Source organism: Oncorhynchus kisutch, linkage group LG5, assembly GCF_002021735.2.
Source record: "Oncorhynchus kisutch isolate 150728-3 linkage group LG5, Okis_V2, whole genome shotgun sequence".
Lineage (NCBI taxonomy): Eukaryota > Metazoa > Chordata > Actinopteri > Salmoniformes > Salmonidae > Oncorhynchus > Oncorhynchus kisutch.
In genome coordinates, this window is record NC_034178.2 from 33,680,673 (window position 1) to 33,699,847 (window position 19,175).

Sequence of the window (19,175 nt, forward strand, 5' to 3'; positions counted from 1 at the left end):
CAGTCTCGTCTCATCAGTCCTCTACAGTAGGAGGCCGGCCCGGTCACCTGCGTGGCGGTATGGTAGAGTACGACGTGCCCCTGCCGGTGCAGCAGCATTACCCCTCCTATGGCACAGCACATTACGGCACAGCTCACCACCCCGCCTACAGCAGGTGAGCTCCTGGCCCCATTTCAGCTTCTTACCTAATTAGATACTTAACCCATGGCCCTAAGAATCAATACTGTGTCATTATGTTGAATGGATGCTTGCTGGAAAAAATGAAGCTTCCATTTGGTTTATCAGTCACACACCATTGTGGCCGACATTAGGCTCCCTTACTTGACCACGATATGTCCCAGACGTTTACAAATACCCTTTGATAGTTGGTGCTCCCTCAGTCACAAGCCAATTAGCATGACTGCTTGGATTGGATTATAGCATATAGCGTCTGTCTGTGCAGCCAATGGTCAGCTCTTCCTCTTACTGGGATTACGAATGGTGGTTCCTCTCCTGCTTTAACTGTCCACTGGACCGCTCTCTTCATAGATACGGCTCCTCTTCCTCCTCCTCCCAGCACTCTAAGCGTTCCTGGTACAGCCCTGATGGCCAGAGATGCTGTGGCTTTGTCCCTGCCAGCTCTTCCTCTGCTTCCTCCCTCCTCCCCTCCCCCTTCTCTTCCTCCTCCCCTCACTGTGGGCTCCGGCTGAGCACAGGGCTGGTAGGCCAGGGCTCTAGTCCCCATGCAGCAGCCCCACAGCTCCAGAAGCCAGATACTTAGTAAAGTCTCCTTTGCTAAGTGTAGCCCATGATAGTAGTAAGTAACCAGCTACCAGGCCTGTCTGTGGTTTTGCTTATCAGTCTGTCCTCAGTGTGACCTCATTGCTTGCTTGTTTTTATTTAAGTGAGCTAAAAACGTCCTGGTCTGTACCTTGGACTTCTCTTTTTCAATGAGTATCAAAGCTGTTTGTTTGAGCCGTCTCTCTCTCTATCTCTCTGTCTCTCTGTCTCTCTCGCTCTTTGGTAACTGCATGGCTTTTAGGATTGTTGTCTACGCCTGCCATCTCTTTCAGCTGCCATACTAGTTCCAATTGTCATCCAGCGGTCACATTTCTCTTATGGGGTCTGCAAAGGCACACATACACCACTTAAGCTGCCTCCTCCCTCTCCGTTATTGCTATCACTCACCCTTGACCCTCTCGTGCACAGATGTCCCCCAGCAGAGTATGAGTGGAGGCGCTGTGGTAGACTGGAGCCGGGGCCAGCATGGGCTCCGGGGTCATTAGAGATGTATGACGCTGGTGCCTATCATGGTACTGAGTTCTGACCAGCGAAATGAAACCGCCTAATCAAAGGCACTGCACTAAAGAAAGGGTGAGAGAGAAAACAAACTACCCACAAAGATGCTATGGTGTTGGTGGGGACTCATTTTGTACGTGGCAGTTCTTCTACTCTTTACTCGTGGTGGTGTCCACTGTTGGTGGTGGTGGTGGTGGTGCAGCTCTGGAAGTGGTGGTATATGTGGAAGAAAATGTGACCCTGCCTGTCGGATATCTGAATGCTCTGTGTTTCATGCGTGTTGTTCTGTGCATCTGCTTTGTTTTTAGGTGTGAGAAAAGTTTAATCCTGGGTCAAACACACACACATTTTGGCATTTTCAAACCCGGCATAGAATTGTCAATTTTTCATTTCTCTAGCACTGTATCCCAACCAATCAATATCCCAGGGTTAAATTATTCAAATAACTTTCCACCAGTGAGAAATGTCTATTTGCTTGGATTGTGTTACCAGCTTTGTTTATTTTTAGCCTAACCTGTTTGTATCCTGTATGTGTTGCAGATCCTATGTAGATGTGAACCAAACCGATCCATTCATCGGCAGCCAAACCGATCCATTCATCGGCAGCCAAACCGATCCATTCATCGGCAGCCAAACCGATCCATTCATCGGCAGCCAAACCGATCCATTCATCGGCAGCCAAACCGATCCATTCATCGGCAGCCAAACCGATCCATTCATCGGCAGCCAAACCGATCCATTCATCGGCAGCCAAACCGATCCATTCATCGGCAGCCAAACCGATCCATTCATCGGCAGCCAAACCGATCCATTCATCGGCAGCCAAACCGATCCATTCATCGGCAGCCAAACCGATCCATTCATCGGCAGCCAAACCGATCCATTCATTGGCAGCCAAACCGATCCATTCATTGGCAGCCAAACCGATCCATTCATTGGCAGCCAAACCGATCCATTCATTGGCAGCCAAACCGATCCATTCATCGGCAGCCAAACCGATCCATTCATCGGCAGCCATACAAACTGCAGCTTGGATCCAGACGACCAGCGACTTTACTGGCACGAGGGCTCCTCCAAACCTGGAACTATAGTCTAGCGGTCAGACCTATCATGAACGGTCTCAACTTCCACTTTGTGACACTTTCATGTGCCTTGGACTGCACTTAACTGTTTTTCTGGATGGAAGAAGGGACCCAAAGACTCAAATAACAACACTATGGAATTCACACTGGGAAGGACCTAAAGTCGATGTACAGCTGATTTGACTTCTCCTACACGGAATTGCCAAAGTGGGTCTATCTGCATACAGTCATAGTTTCTGAAAGCAGAATTACAACACGGTCACCTGATCTGAATGTTCTGTATTGCTAGATTCTGTGTGTGTGTTGCGCATGGAGTTGCACTTGGTGCTGTGGCTGGTTGGATTAGTTTGAGGGTCTGGGATGACAGTAGGAGGATGGAGGACAATGAACATGACTTGTCCTGCGTGACCAATATATGGGGAAGCTGTATGCTCACCATTACAATGAAGGATCTTTCAAACAATGACATGTTGAAATTTAAGGATGGGAATTGGATTTTGAGTGTAAGGATGCCAACCAATGGCAACCTGCTGAAACATTCTCCAGTCTATCAGTTTCCAGAGCCCATTCTATGGTAGCGTTGTTCGTAGCTATGTACAGCACTTGGCTATTCTTTGTTGGTCAGTCTTTTTGCACCAGCCATTTACAAGCATTTGGACCTCGCTCATTCTCAGCAATTTGATCATCTTTACTTCCAAACGCTTCAGTCTAACGTGTCGGCTTTTATACCGTCAAAGACCACATTAACACTTTATCAATGACTGTGATGTTAATACTAAGTCTATTACAGGGCTTCATTTTGTCGATACAAAATTCATTTTTGTAATTTTTTTTAATGCTTACTGCATCCCATGCTGGACTGGACTGGTGCTCTCCATTCCTCAAGAAGGAATTTGTATGTCCCTGTTGATAATGTAAATACATTGTACGGTTCTGTCTGTTTTTAGAGCATTTTCTTTTGGTATTTTAAGAAGCATGTAATATATAGTAAACAATCAAATATTAAGCTGGTTCTTAGTTATTTGTATAATTGAAATGCATTTGAATTAAAACATACATTTTGAACTATATCCTCAGTTCATTTGTGTTTTACTCTCTAAAATGGTTGCTATTAATGTGTCATGAGAAACACTGTTATACCTGAAAAAAACAAATCTCCAGTAACTGATTCAGTAAAAGAGGATTTAAATCCAGATCCATTTAATCAAGCACTTAAATTAAATTGTCTACGTTCAGCCAGGGTAATTAGTTCATTGGGTTTTACCGTAAAGAAAGTACAATGCTTTTTTTAAACTTAAAATGATGAATTTAGAGCTCAGGACAATATAATGACTTTTTTAAAGTTCCAATGCAGCCGTTTTATATCAAATCTTTTCTGGGTAACAATTAAGTACCTTACTGTGATTGTGTTTAATTACAATGGTCAAAAAGAAACAAATAACTTTATCAAAGAGCTATTTCTCATGTAAGAAATTTGCTCGGACTGCCTGGGAGTGGTCTGAGTGGGGAGTGGAAAACCAAAAACTGTTATTGGCAGAGAGGTTTGGAACTCTTTCTTATTGGCCTTGTAACTAATGTACCGCCTGGTGAGGTCACCAGGCAGGCCATAACGCCATCCCACCAAAACAGACGGAAATCTCAGGCATTCTTTTCAAACGGCTCTTACACTTATGTCACAGTATTATACACCCTCTGAATGGCACACGTACTCCATGTCTCAATTGTCACAAGGCTTAAAAATCTTTAAACTGTCTCCCCTTCATCTACACTGATTTTGAAGCTGATTTAACAAGTCACATCAATAAGGGATCATAGCTTTCATCTGGATTCACCTGGTCAGTCTGTCACGGAAAGAGCAGGTGTCATTAATGTTTTGTACACTCAGTGTATATCTATCCCCCTGCACTTGCTAGTGGCAACTTATTGGGGTGAAATGTGATGAGTATAACCTGTCATAGCTGTTTATTTATTTATTTATTTTACCTTTATTTAACCAGGTAGGCAAGTTGAGAACAAGTTCTCATTTACAATTGCGACCTGGCCAAGATAAAGCAAAGCAGTTCGACAGATAAAACGACACAGAGTTACACATGGAGTAAAAACAAACATACAGTCAATAATGCAGTATAAACAAGTCTATATACAATGTGAGCAAATGATGTGAGAAGGGAGGTAAAGGCAAAAAAAGGCCATGATGGCAAAGTAAATACAATATAGCAAGTAAAATACTGGAATGGTAGTTTTGCAATGGAAGAATGTGCAAAGTAGAAATAAAAAAATAAGGTGGTGCAAAGGAGCAAAATAAATAAATAAATAAAAATTAAATACAGTTGGGAAAGAGGTAGTTGTTTGGGCTAAATTATAGGTGGGCTATGTACAGGTGCAGTAATCTGTGAGCTGCTCTGACAGTTGGTGCTTAAAGCTAGTGAGGGAGATAAGTGTTTCCAGTTTCAGAGATTTTTGTAGTTCGTTCCAGTCATTGGCAGCAGAGAACTGGAAGGAGAGGCGGCCAAAGAAAGAATTGGTCTTGGGGGTGACTAGAGAGATATACCTGCTGGAGCGTGTGCTACAGGTGGGAGATGCTATGGTGACCAGCGAGCTGAGATAAGGGGGGACTTTACCTAGCAGGGTCTTGTAGATGACATGGAGCCAGTGGGTTTGGCGACGAGTATGAAGCGAGGGCCAGCCAACGAGAGCGTACAGGTCGCAATGGTGGGTAGTATATGGGGCTTTGGTGATAAAACGGATTGCACTGTGATAGACTGCATCCAATTTGTTGAGTAGGGTATTGGAGGCTATTTTGTAAATGACATCGCCAAAGTCGATGTAAACAACTGTAAACAACTGATGCTAGCCTCAGAAGTTAAGACTCAATTAGGGTGCTCGGGCTCCATTTTCTGACCACTGTGTAGTCAAGCTGGTTATGTGTCTGCATAAGTTGTAAACCAGACAAACCAGTTTGTTTAAAGGCTGACACCCACTGCCCTTCCAATAAATTACAAGCTAGAGTAAACTGCTCTAAACCTGGGCCTGTTCAGAAGGGTACAACATTGAAGAACATTCAAAAAGAAATGCAGTACAGATATAATGGTCATGCTGAATAGGGAAAGGAGTCCGCTCTATTCATTAGATTTCTATCTACATTTTGCAACGTTTCACTTCACTTACTAGTCAAAACTCTGTCCATGTAGTGCGAGTGTCTTTCCGGAACATGGCGCCTCAACTCATCCATGGAGCAGAATGTGACCCTTCACCTCTTTCCTCCCTCCCCAGCCAGCCGGCACACATTTCTCAGCACTTCAAGTATATCCTACTACCATTCCACCACTGTTGACCCTAGTATTGAGGCTACAGTTCACCAGCTTGCATTGTGTATCCCTCCTTGGAGTGTTATGGCTCTTAATGCCACTGAACTCTGGGGAGGGTTCCAGGTCCTTGAGTTTACCCGAGGCAGAGCGTGAGAGAGACATCCTTCTGCAGCTGTCTTCCCCAGTCTCTCTCCACCTCCTCCCTGGACAACAGCTGTCTTCCCCAGTCTCTCTCCACCTCCTCCCTGGACAACAGCTGTTTTCCCCAGTCTCTCTCTCCTCCACCTCCCTGGACAACAGCTGTCTTCCCCAGTGTCTCTCCACCTCCTCCCTGGACAACAGCTGTCTTCCCCAGTGTCTCTCCACCTCCTCCCTGGACGATGGCTGTTCCAGCTGACACAAGACTACATAAACAATGGGCTCCTGTGTGTGTTGATAGACCACAAAGACACTCCCCTGATGTCAAGTGCAGACATGTGGCTAGCTAGACCCTGCCTGCTGCTTACCCTGCTCAGGGTAAAGCAGCTGTCAATCCGGGTGATAATTGGTCATCACGCCTCAGGGCAGCAGGTCTTACTTCTGCTCAGGGAGCAATATTCCTGACCTGTAGTTGAGGGGTTAGCTGGATCAGTGTTCTGCACCTAAACTGGGGGGGGGTTATTGTTTGTGAGACGATGAAGAAACAGTAATAATGGGTAGATGTCTCATAGCACTGCAGATTAAAGTGGTCTCATGCGGGATATGACCGACTGATACAGGGTTCTGATGGCATGATGGATTAAGGCACAGCCAGCTGACTGTGTTGACCTGACTTCATGAATGTTGCATTATGCTGAATTACTCCATTTCATGCCCAGTGACTGACTTGTTGCAACAAAAACAACAAGAGACAGATGTTGTCATCCCCAAACCCATAACAGCACATGAGAACAACAGCCTGAAAAAATGCTAAATACAAAACTACATGTGCTGTGTCAGCAAACTGTGGTCAAATGCATTCACACAGCAAAGTTAAAAAGCCTGATAGGGAGGGTTAAACTGGTCATGGTCTGCCAGTAATGGCTAGTTAGGAAACACTTTTTTGAATCCCTGTTCAAAATATTCCAAACACACACACTACAGCAAAGATGCGTGTGTTTTGGGGAGAGTCTCGGCAGCACAAAGGATGTTTCCTCACCAGGCTCCTTGCCAGAGTAACACGTATGTTCTTAAAGCCTCACACTAAACATCTGTTCAGATCAGGAGGCAATACACCAAACACATGCCTGTTGGACGAGCTGCTTCGCACAACAGACATGTTTGTGTAAATCAGCACAAAAGCTGGAGGGGAGAGAGAGAACAAGGGCCTCCACCGTGTTCTCTGCTCTGAGACTTGAGTTTACTGCCGCTTGGGCTTGTGCGTTCGTGTGCTCCCAGGTTGCTCAATGTCGTCCGCATGAAGGAAAAGTGGCGCAGGAGGAGACATAAATCACACTTGTGCAGTTCTCCGAGAGGACCGATAAGGCCTTGCAGCTGAACTCTCTCTACCGCTCACACTTAAAACACTGCACCCGAGTACACCCAGGCCATCAGTTCCTGCTGTCTATCTTTCTCTCTCCATCTCTCTCACGCACACACCCTTAAAAAAAGACACCGTTATGTAAATCATAAAACTTTCTCTCCAAGGCTTGTAAGTGCAATAGAATGATCACTTTGTGATTTGAAATGAATTTCCAATGTGCGCCTATGAGAGGTCGAAGTAGCTGACAACAGCAATCCAGAGAAAGTTTGGCGTTGAGTGACTGCAGATGAATCCACTCTGTCACTGACTGTGCAGTATTCCGCTCTTCACTATAATCTACTGCAGCCTATTGATTAGCATTGGGACAAGTGGAGAGAAGGTAAAAGTTAGGCCATCCATCACCCTGGAGGTACTGTGGAGATAAAATAGGGTGAGGCGCTGAGTGAATGCTGATGGGACATAGGTTAGGATCCCACATTCCTTTGAAGTTCTAAATCAAACGCTTGTTCAAAGGTCATTTGATTATGAAATTCACAATATTGAATATCTCTCATTTAGTTTATTAGGACACAATTGGCTTGGTTCTTTTGTTTGGTCCTTTTATTAGCGTAGAATGTCAGGTTACTTTCTGTCCCATGTTGTTATTAAATAAACCTTTGAATTCAGTGAGAAAAAAACACCCTAAGCATTTAATGGCTATAGATGTGAGTACTATGGGGCGATTTGGACAGGTTACCTTGGCGTTCATGGGCACAGGAACTATGGTTTCCTACTTGAAACATATTCAGTACCAGTCAAAAGTTTGGAGTCACCTACTCATTCAAGGGTTTCTTTATTTGTACTATTTTGTACATTGTAGAAAAATAGTGGACATAAACTATAAAATTACACACATGGAATCATGTAGTAAGCAAAAAAAAGTGTTAAACAAATCAAAATATATTTTACATTTGAGATTTTTCAAAGTAGCCACCCTTTGCCTTGATGACAGCGTCGCACACTCTTGGCATTCTGTCAACCAGCTTCGAGGTAGTCACCTGGAATGCGTTTCAATCAACAGGTGTGCCTTGTTAATTTGTGGAATTTTATTTTCTTCCAATGCGTTTAAGCCAATCAGTTGTGTTGTGACAAGGTAGGGGTGGTATACAGAAGATAGCCCTATTTGGTAAAAGACCAAGTCCATATTATGGCAAGAACAGCTCAAATAAGCAAAGACAAATGACAGTCCACCATTACTTTAAAACATGAAGGTCAGTCAATCCAGAAAAGAGGATAAATTCATTAGAGTTACCAGCCTCGGATTGCAGCCTAAATAAATTCTTCACAGAGTTCAAGTAACAGACATTTCTCAACATCAACTGTTCAGAGGAGACTACGTGAATCAGGCCTTAATGGTCAAATTGCTGCAAAGAAGCCACAACTAAAAGACCCCAATAAGAAGAGACTTGCTTGGGCCAAGAAACCCAAGCAATGGACATTAGAACGGTGGAAATCTGTCCATTAGTCTGATGAGTCCAAATGTGAGATTTTTGATTCCAACCGCCGTGTCTTTGTGAGACGTAGTGTAGGTGAACGGATGATCTCCGCATGTGTGATTCCCACCGTAAAGCATGGAGGATGGTGCTTTGCTGGTGACACTGTCGTGATTTATTTAGAATTCAAGGCACACTTAACCAGCATGGCAACCACAGCATTCTGCAGCGATACACCATCCCATCTGATTTGCACTTAGTGGGACTATCATTTGTTTTTCAACAGGACAATGACACAAAACACACCTCCAGGCTCTGTAAGGGCTATTTGACCAAGGAGAATGATGGAGTGCTGCATCAGATGACCTGGCCTCCACAATCACCCGACCTCAACCCAAATGAGATGGTTTGGGATGAGTTGGACTGCAGAGTGAAGGAAAAGCAGCCAACAAGTGCTCAGCATATGTTGGAACTCCTTCAAGACTGTTGGAAAAGCATTCCAGGTGTAGCTGGTTGAGAGAATGCGAAGAATGTGCAAATCCATCAGCAAGGCAAAGGGTGGCTACTTTGAAAAATCTAAACAATTTTTTGATTTAACACTTTCTTGGTTACTACATGATTGTGTTATTTCATAGTTTTGATGTCTTCACTATTATTCTACAATGTAGAAAATAGAAAAACCCTTGAATGAGTGGGTGTGTCCAAACGTGACTGGTACTGTATTTATTTAACACTTTTTGAAAACAAAAATTCACAACTAATAATTTACAGTGATTTCACAATTTCTCCTTCATAGCCAAGCCGGTCAGTTGTTTCTCTTAATTGAAAATAATTAAACATAGATTAAATACCTCCAGATCTTCTGAGGAAAGAGAGCAATAAGAAAGGTAGTACAGCTTAGTAGCAAAGTAAAGGTCTACTCTCCACAAATCAGCATTTTCACATTGCAATGTTTGCATCAATAAAAGGGAGAATGCACAGCACTTTAAAAAGCTAATTCCCTACTGCTTAATTTGCGAGATAAATTGTGAATTCATCTATGGAACAATAAACCTAGTTCTGTTTATTTTTCAAACCAAGTGACCTCAATCAGTCCGGTCACAGTTTTGCTTTTAACGCCACAATATTTTCACTCCTTATATTTACAAAAGTCACAAAATATAAATAAGTTGTATAAATATTGCATACAGGATTTGGAAACACTTGCCCAACTACACACACAAATCCATTCAACGGGGAAGACTCACATGTGAACTATTGAGATGCAGACATCACTACTTTAAAAAAAAAGTGCTCTAACAAGTTTTGGGTGGAGTAACAAATACCCTGAGGTTAAACTAACGCTTGTGTTTTCAACACATGTTCTCTAGTCTAGACACACATACACTTGCATGTGCAATAGGCAATACGGTTTCTAGCTGAAGTCTTCAAACAAGCTGAGATGTATTACAATCATTCCCATTCAACATTGACTGCATGCAATGAGACTGCACGTTAAAAGGGGGTGTGCAAAAGAATCCTTTCCCATCCGGTCAGAGGCCAGGGAGGCTGATAGGGGACCTACGACAACACAGGGACTGTGGCGTCTTTGTGGAGTTCTCATCCTTCCTTTAGTTTTCCTTCCAAGAATTCTTGGATCTTTTGCAGACTCTCTTCCTGCTGGCCCAGTGCATCCAGTAGAATACCTATTGGTGACTTCTTTAGCCCCGCCCCCTCCATTTTATTCTCCAGTTTATTCTTCATGTTGCGAAGGCGAAATGAGGCATGTGCAAAGATCACTGAAATCCAAAGAAATAGATGCAGATTAATATTCTATAATGTGCACGACACCTCTCTGCCTAGAACTAATGTGATGACATAATGAAGTGTAGGCTAAAAGAAACAATTAATACAAACAAAAAAACGTACAGAGAAGAGGAAACGTGATCCCAAATATAAAGACCATGACGCCATCGAAGAGAGACATGAGGAAGTAGCTGGCAAGCATCACTGCCATGACAAACAATGTGGGGTTCTGCCGCTTAAAGTCCTTGATCATGGCCTTATTCTCTCCAGCCCACACTGAGCCCAGGAAGACCAATGACACCACCGCCATGCCCATGAACATCTCCATAGGGTTCAGGAACCTGCAGGGAAGCACAACATACTGAAGGGGTAGGAGATCATACACTGGCTGGAACAGTGTGGAACAGTTGATCTTTCATACATTGTAGTCAGTGATACCATCTAGTGGTGAAAGACTGTCAATACATCAACATGACTTCCAATTTTTCTAATGAAAATGTGTATTTCTACAAAACATTATTAACTCATAATCACAATAAGAGCAATTTCAAAGATTATGGTGACGTGTTACTGACGTGAATCTACATCTTCAAGAGATTACAAAGCAGTGACATTTACTAGAACTGGCAAAAGAAATGGCCTGATGAAGGATGAGAGGAACTTTTAAACAGCAAGTAGTTTTGACATTGCTTCACACGCTATGTTAAGGATGTTAGAATTTCCAATAGTTTGTCTCAGACTTTATTCTAGAGTGTTGTTTTAGATCATACGACGCTCTGACGTTACATCTTCAGACTCCAATGGTGAGCTTTCCCCAACCCACAGTTATTTTTATTTATTTGATTTAGGACAGCTTACTCTCTGTGCTCTATTCATCTCATATTCCTGTTATCTAGAACAGCAGCTGATGAGTGAGCAGGGATTAGGGGCCTAGTAGCTGACCACCATAGCAACAGTGTGTCATCATAATCAAGTAGGTCTAGCCAAAAGATGACTATTTTTAGAAACCCTAACTCCACATTTCTGAAGTGGAAACTCTTCCTCTTAAGTCATTTTTTTGTGATCAAGTGTTAGTAATGCACTGTCATGTTCCACCATTTGTGAAATGACAATATCATAAATCTGAGGAACTTTAGAAACAAATGAAGAAATGAGACACTTGCAAGGCCTTTATATTAATTTTCTAAAATTATTGTGAAATTAAATGTGAACATCATAAGAGAAAAGCTTAACTACATTTGCAATAAGACGTTGCAAGTCGAGTTACAGGGGGATGCAAGACAAGTCTCTCAACCTGTGAAGCGTGCCCACATCCTCTATGCCCAAAATAGGTCTGGAGACTTTGTTTTACCAACCATGCACTCAGTCTCCCTTGGCATTAGCCGTATCATGCTGCCAATCCTTCAGACATGGCAATAGAAGGAGAAAGCTCATTCAGATGAATTGTAAGAAATTACAAAATGCCAACATATGCTTTGGTAGCAATTAACATGGCAGGAAGCTCCTATGATTAGACTTTAAAGTGAGTCTCTCTGCCCCCAAAATTCGCAAATGATACCCAACACTTTAATTTCAGGCTGGCATCAGTTAAAGGTACGATCTTGGATATGGGAATATGTTCATTGGTCATAGGCTACCCATTGAAAATTATTATTTAAGAATGTATGCCTCAGCTTTTAACGCAACTGTTTTACCCTATCATAACCCAACATGTACTCCATTTTTCACAACAACAAAACAAGAAGCACCAATAATGTAGGCCTCTATACCAAAACAAGTGGCGGGGCTGTCATTTTGCTCAAAAACTAATCCCAGATTGCAGCTTTTATAGACGTCAACACAACAGTTATGGTGATGGCCAGAGTTAACATAGATGAATAGACTAGGCAATGGTGGCCTACAGTAAAGCAGATTTCCAGATATTTTATGTTGTCGATACAAATTGTGGAAAGCGTCTCATGCTACTTACCCCACAATAAGGAAAACCAGGACAGCCATCGCCAAATAGTTCGTCTGATAGTAAAGCAAGTTGTTGACAACCCTGTTGTTCCATTTAGGTAGATCTCTCACGTCTGGTTTAGCAAATCGGTCAGAACCTGGGAAGAAATCGTCCCAGGGTCTCAGCGGTGTGAGTTCTACCTTAGCCATTTTGCTACTGTATGAAGACTATGAAATATAATTAATATGCTTGTTGTAGGCTGCAGAACGTATGTCTGGTTACAACAAAAGGAAGATTACGCTCAAATATCATTTTAAAAAAAATACCCCTTCCATTTCTCGCGATAGCTTTCAAACCAACCAGTCAACCAATGATGTCTATAAACCAATTATTTATATACACACTAGATGACATTCAATGCACTATTTTGAAGCCGACTCGCCTCCATCTTGGCACTACCCCACCGGCGTAAACAAATATTTTGGAAGGTATAGGAATGCATTTATTAATGTCTAAATGTGTTTTTTCCCCACGTGTATTCTATAGACACCTTAATGCATATGCTTAAATTATATTATGTGAGTTAAACATAAAAATAAAACATGAATATATATTTTTTAAATATCCTCGATTTGACTTTGTTTTTTACCAATCAAACTACATAACAACATAATGGTAATCATTTATTTGAATGGTATATCTCTAGTACATTGATAAACTGGGAAAATAAAGACATAGCCTAGGCCTATTCATAATAAAGTTTAATTCATATTTAATATGAGTGTGTGCATGCATTGATTTATTGAGCTTGTTTTGGCTGATTTCATGGTAATATAATCTATTTCCCTTCCATTTGGGACTTATTATTTGGGACTTATTTTATTGTACTATTCAACATCATTTGTATAGAAGTAGCACGTTGTTTTGAACGAGGCATCAGTGGAGCAGGTATGGTGCTCTCACACTATAAGGGGGGCATTTGCTGCACTGATAGACATGCCACTTTCAAAACAACTGGGAACTCAGAAATCTCTCAATTCCGACTTCACTGCGTTCAAGACAACTGTAAACTCGGGGGAAAAAACAAACTCAAACTGGGAAAAATCGTTTTGAACGGTCATCCAACTCGGAATTCCAACTCGGGACTTTCTGACCTGAAGATCACTGCCATCACGACCTCATATTTTTCAGAGTTTCCAGTCATCTTGAACGCAGCAACATACTTGATCCTCTCCCAATCAGTAGATGACGTGAACACATTTGACAGAAGTAACGAAAGTACACAAACTATAGTACCGAACCGTTTTTCATGTTCTAGTACTGTAAACGTTTCGGCATACTGCGCAACACTAATCTCTCTGATGAAGTTTGATATATTTCAGAGTGATCTAATGAATCAATGTAAGCGTCATCAACCATATATTTCCAGTCTCTGTTAATCTGTGTATAGCGCAGTCAAAATTAGCTGACAAGTGGAATTATGACATTAAGTATTTAGTTTGGGGGAAATGTTAGTCTTAGGTAGAGACTGCCCAAAAGTCGTAACAAAGTAACAGACCGAGAACACAAAAGTGTACAACAAAGTAACAGTTCATGCAAACGTTTGCGTGACATCTCACGTTGTTCTACTTTACCCCGCCCTTTTTTACGACGAAACGCACTCTCATTGGTCAGCGAGCTCTTGTTGTGAAAGCACACTTCCTGCTGTTGAATAAGCATAGTATGGGAATGTTTCTAAGACTCCCAAAGTAGTGAAATTCTTCATATTTTGTTGGTCAGTTCACATGAAATTTATACCCAACTGCATGACGATATAAGTATACTTTACCAGATTTACTTGTTATTTATTTCTATATATATATATACACACACATGGAATCCATGTCTGGAGGCTAGCTACTAGCTGTAATGAAATGTCTACGGTAGTTGCTTGGTCACTAGGGTTATCTAACATTAGCAGAATGTGTGTTACAACCACCACTAACGTTAGTTCATTCATTGCCACTGCACATCATAGCTAGCTAACCACAGCTAGCTATAGCTAACAGTCCCTCTGCTCAACATCATCTAGATGTGGGGGAGAATCCTGAATCCTGTGGTGATTAGCAGAGTTCGTCTCACTTCGAGTTTCAGAAGTCTCCTTACCATGCAGCTGAAGACTACAGAGGTACAGTCCTTATTCAGTGATGGACTGAATGGAATAGCAGGTGAGAGCAGAAGCCATGTCTACTCTATCACATTCTCATAAACTTTTACTTAGCTAGCTACCAACCAATTTATCTGGATCAAAGTCTAGATATTCATAACTGCCTTTCAAGGTCTGTGGCATGCAAATTCATTTGTAGCACTGTTCAGAATTTGATCCTCTCAAGTAGTTTTTTTATTCTCTTATTAGTGATGAGGCCAGGACTTGAGAAGCAGGTTCGGATCCGAATGTATTAATCCGTGTGTCTACTTTTTTGTAATTATAATTGGGTGATGCAGGGGCCAATGCATGTCAACAGTATAGATCTTATCAACTTATGTATTTAGGCATGTCTGTCTTTCTCCATAGAGCTCTTTGAGAAGTACAAGTTTGAGCTGAGGATAGCAGGGGGTGCAGTGCTGGACCTCTTGTCTGGGAAACGGCCAGAGGATGTGGACTTGTGACCATGGCAACACCAGAGGATATGTAGATCACGTTCCAGACTGCAGAGATCAGGAGGATCAACAATAAAGGGGAGAAGCATGGGACCATCACTGCCCGAGTAAGCACATCTCAAGATTACTATGAAGTTCGACCAGCTATACACAAATATTCCCTGCTTTTACAATCCAATTAAAGATACAGGATGTAAGACTGCTGTTGTAAAAGAAAGTGATGTTGCCTTTCACTAGCGACCTTTCTTTTTACACTATGATTTTGCCATGATGGGAATAATTACTTTCACACTACAGTCATTGTAGTGCAAATTATGCTGTACAGGAGGTGTGTATGCCTTTAAAACACATTTGTCTTTTCATCTCTAGCTTCACAATGAGAACTTTGAGGTGACCACAATGCAGGTGGATGTTCACTTACAGACTGGCAGAAAGACGTAGAGACCTCTCCATGTTTTTAGGTGTGTTTATAGTATATATATATATTCACCTCTTCTGGCGTTAATGTCAAACTTGACATTAGAAAATCAAAAAACATGTCTGGTTTGATTTCTGTCCAAACGGGGTTAGATTGGATTCTATATAAGCATTTCTGAAAGTTTGGTTTGCGGACCTGTTAATGGAGGGTCACGAAGTTAATGTATAATATTTCATTAATTACTGGAATTGATTTGGCCAAGTGCAACTGCGCTCTCGGTTCAGTGCGCTCTCTGCTTAGCAGCGGTCTCTGCTCAGTTTGACAGCTGCGCGAGTGGGAGAGGTAAGGGGGAAGATGCCTGTGTGCTTTGCAGTTTACCGGATCTTTTTTCTGCAGTTTTCTTGAAGTTCACTCCGCGACCCACATGCTGCTCTTTCATACAAACTTTGAGAAATAACGAGGAGCACCCACAATGTGTTTTGTGTGGGGAAGTGTTTAGTAATGAGTCTCTCAAAACAAACAAATGAATAAAATGACACGTCCTGACCAAACATCCAGGCACAACATGACGGTAAACACAGGGAGTTCTTTCAGAACAGGGCAGAACAGTGCTTCAGGAAACAGTGCTTCAGGAAACAGTGCTTCAGGAAACAGTGCTTCAGGAAACAGTGCTTCAGGAAACAGTGCTTCGACAGTGGAAAGTAAGTCAGCCAACAAGGCATTGTTGTCATTTTATAACAGGTGATGATGATACTGTAAGCCGAAATAAGGGAGTACTATCTCCAATAGTAGTAGATGTGAGATCATCTTTCAAACAATCCCCTGGCCTTGTGACGTTACACAGCTAATAACTAACATTAGCCAAAGCAACCTAGCTAGCTACTGATAGTGCAACCCTAAGAAACAGTACAGCTGAAGATGAAAAATTCAGGCTTACTGTACATTTCGCTGTAGAAATTATTGTTGAAAACAAGTCTAGGTTGGAACTATTGCTGTTAAAATACAGTTAATTTTTATTCTGAACTAGAGTAAACTGATTGAAGCAAGATGATTTTTGAGGCAAACACACTGACACAGTTCTGGGTTGCTCATCTACAGCAGGATGCGGTCTCCTGCCTGGCTGAGAAAGCAGTAGATGTTCTGATCCAGTTTGGCACCACATACAGTTGAAATCTGAAGTTTACATACACTTATGTTGGAGTCGTTAAAACTCGTTTTTCAACCACTCTACATTTTTTTTGTTAACAAACTATAGTTTTGGCAAGTCGGTTAGGACATCTACTTTGCATGACACAAGTAATTTTTCCAACAATTGTTTACAGACAGATTATTTCGCTTAATTCACTGTATCACATATCCAGTGGGTTAGAAGTTTGCATACACTAAGTTGACTGTGCCTTTAAAAAGTTTGGAAAATTACAGAAAATGATGTCATGGCTTTAGAAGCTTCTGATGGGCTAATTGACATCATTTGAGTCAATAAGAGGTGTACCTGTGGATGTATTTCAAGGCCTACCTTCAGCCGCAGTGCCTCTTTGCTTGACATCATGGGAAAATCTAAAGAAATCAGCCAAGGCCTCAGAAAAAAATTGGAGACCTCCACATGTCTGGTTCATCCTTAGGAGCAATTTCCAAATGCCTGAAGGTACCACGTTCATCTGTACAAACAACAGTACTCAAGTATAAACACCATGGGACCACGCAGCCGTCATACCGCTCAGGAAGGAGACGTGTTCGTTCTGTCTCCTAGAGATGAACGTACTTTGGTGCAAAAAGTGAAAATTATTATCAGAACAACAGCAAAGGACCTTGTGAAGATTCTGGAGGAAGCAGGTACAAAAGTATCTATATCCACAGTAAAACGAGTCCTATATCGACTTAACCTGAAAGGTCGCTCAGCAAGGAAGAAGCCACTGCTCCAAAACCACCATTAAAAAAAGCCAGACTACAGTTTGCAAATGCACATGGGGACAAAGATTGTACTTTTTGGAGAAATGTCCTCTGGTCTGATGACACAAAAATAGAACTGTTTGGCCATAATGACCATCATTATTTTTGGAGGAAAAAGGGGGAGGCTTGCAAGCCGAAGAATACCATCCCAACCGTGAAGCACGGGGGTGGCAAAATCATGTTGTGGGGGGTGCTTTGCTGCAGGAGGGCATCATAGATGGCATCATGAGGCAGGAAAATGATGTGGATATATTGAGGCAACATCTCAAGACATCAGTTAAAGCTTGGTCTCAAATGGGTCTTCCAAATGGACAATGACACCAAGAATACTTCCAAAGTTGTTGCAAAATAGCTTAAGGACAACAAAGTCAAGGTATTGGAGTGGCCATCACAAAGACATGACCTCAATTATATAGAAAATTTGTGGACAGAACTGAAAAAGTGTGTGTGAGCATGGAGGCCTACAAACCTGACTCAGTTACACCAGCTCTGTCAGGACGAATGGGCCAAAATTCACCTAACTTATTGTGGGAAGCTTGTGGAATGCTACCCGAAACGTTTGACCTAAGTTTAACAATTTCAAGGCAGTGCTAGCAAGTATTAATTGAGTGTATGTAAACTTCTGACCCACTGGGAATGTGATGAAAGAAATAAAAGCTGAAATATAAAATACTAAATAAAGTGGTGATCCTAACTGAGCTAAAATAGGGCATTTTTACTAGGATTAAATGTCAGGAATTGTGAAAAACTAAGTTTAAATGTATTTGGCTAAGGTGTATGTAAACTTCTGACTTCAGCTATACATACTGTATTTTATTCTATACTACACCACTGACTGTTAACCAGCCATCTCCAGCACATCAGAGGCTGCTGCCTATAGACATAGATTAGGAATCACTGGCCACTTTAAGGAAATTAAACACTAGCCACTATAATAATGTCTCCATATCTTGCATTACTCATCTCATATGTACATACTGTATTCTATACTTCACCACTGTATCTTAGTCCAATGCCGCTCTGACATATGTGTATATTCTTAATCCATTCCTTACTTATACTTTACACGTATTTTGGGTATATGTTGTGAAACTGTAAATATTACTTGTTAGATATTGCAGCACTGTCGGAGCTAGAAACACAAGCATTTCGCTACACTCGCAATAACATCTGCTAAACACATGTATGTGACCAATAAATTTGATTTGAATATTATGATATTTCAGTTAATCCAGAGTTGTCTGGGGTGTAAATGGGACAGGTGTTAATGTTGGACTTGGCTATGGCAATTAACAAATTCAACTTTAGTGTGAGTGTTTCTGTATGGCGTTTTTGTCCTTGTCAATATCTACCGGTCTGCCCCCAGGTTTTATGGTCAGTGTCAGTCAAGGCAGGGGAACATGACCCTGCGCCCCTGGAGGCTATCAGGGAGAACGCCCGTGGTCTAGAAGCCATATCAGGGGAGCGCATCTGGATTGAGTTGAAGAAGATGGTGTTAGACACCCATGCTGCTCACTCACTAGAGGTCATGTATGAGCTGGGCCTGGCTCAGTACATAGGTGAGGTAGAAAGCCCTGTTTCCTAGGAAATATGGTATGGGGAGATGTCAAATATATCAACAATCCTTACTCAAAAGGACCATTTTATGGAGGAAATGTATTTAAAGTTCCAAAAAAGCCTGGCCTTTTTATGTCCTTGTTTTGTGAGGAATCACCCAAAACCATTATAGTAGTGCCTTTATTAGTGCCTTTTGAGGTCGTTTCGGTTAGATTATTTATTTTCGATTTCGGTAACTTAAAATA

At 41.8% G+C, this 19,175-nt stretch overlaps 2 protein-coding genes and 1 pseudogene across 6 annotated transcripts in view; 2 read left to right on the forward strand and 1 right to left on the reverse strand.

Annotated features, from left to right (window-relative positions):
* The window catches only part of LOC109891516 (FERM domain-containing protein 4B), a 63,438-nt gene extending 60,008 nt beyond the window's left edge, over window positions 1-3,430 (forward strand). For 3 of the 5 annotated variants that reach the window (XM_031824907.1, XM_031824906.1, XM_031824905.1), the window contains exons 22-23: window positions 4-154; window positions 1,819-3,430. In XM_031824907.1, coding sequence (XP_031680767.1) covers window positions 4-154; window positions 1,819-2,374 — 707 coding nt within the window. In that variant the 3' untranslated portion in view covers window positions 2,375-3,430. Of the gene's footprint in view, window positions 1-3; window positions 155-528; window positions 797-1,188; window positions 1,354-1,818 lie in introns of all 5 variants that reach the window. The other 2 variants (XM_020484073.2, XM_031824908.1) reach the window with 2 other exon arrangements.
* Window positions 3,431-9,329: 5,899 nt separating this feature from the next.
* Window positions 9,330-12,722, reverse strand: LOC109890936 (PRA1 family protein 3-like). Its single transcript, XM_020483100.2, has 3 exons — window positions 12,396-12,722; window positions 10,550-10,767; window positions 9,330-10,419 (listed from the first exon to the last, which is right to left on the reverse strand). Exons 1-3 carry the CDS (start codon window positions 12,572-12,574, stop codon window positions 10,241-10,243), a joined length of 576 nt encoding a protein of 191 aa, XP_020338689.1. The 5' UTR covers window positions 12,575-12,722; the 3' UTR covers window positions 9,330-10,240.
* Window positions 12,723-14,061: 1,339 nt separating this feature from the next.
* LOC109891518 (CCA tRNA nucleotidyltransferase 1, mitochondrial-like) lies at window positions 14,062-16,635 on the forward strand (annotated as a pseudogene).
* The last annotated feature ends 2,540 nt before the right edge of the window (window positions 16,636-19,175 follow it).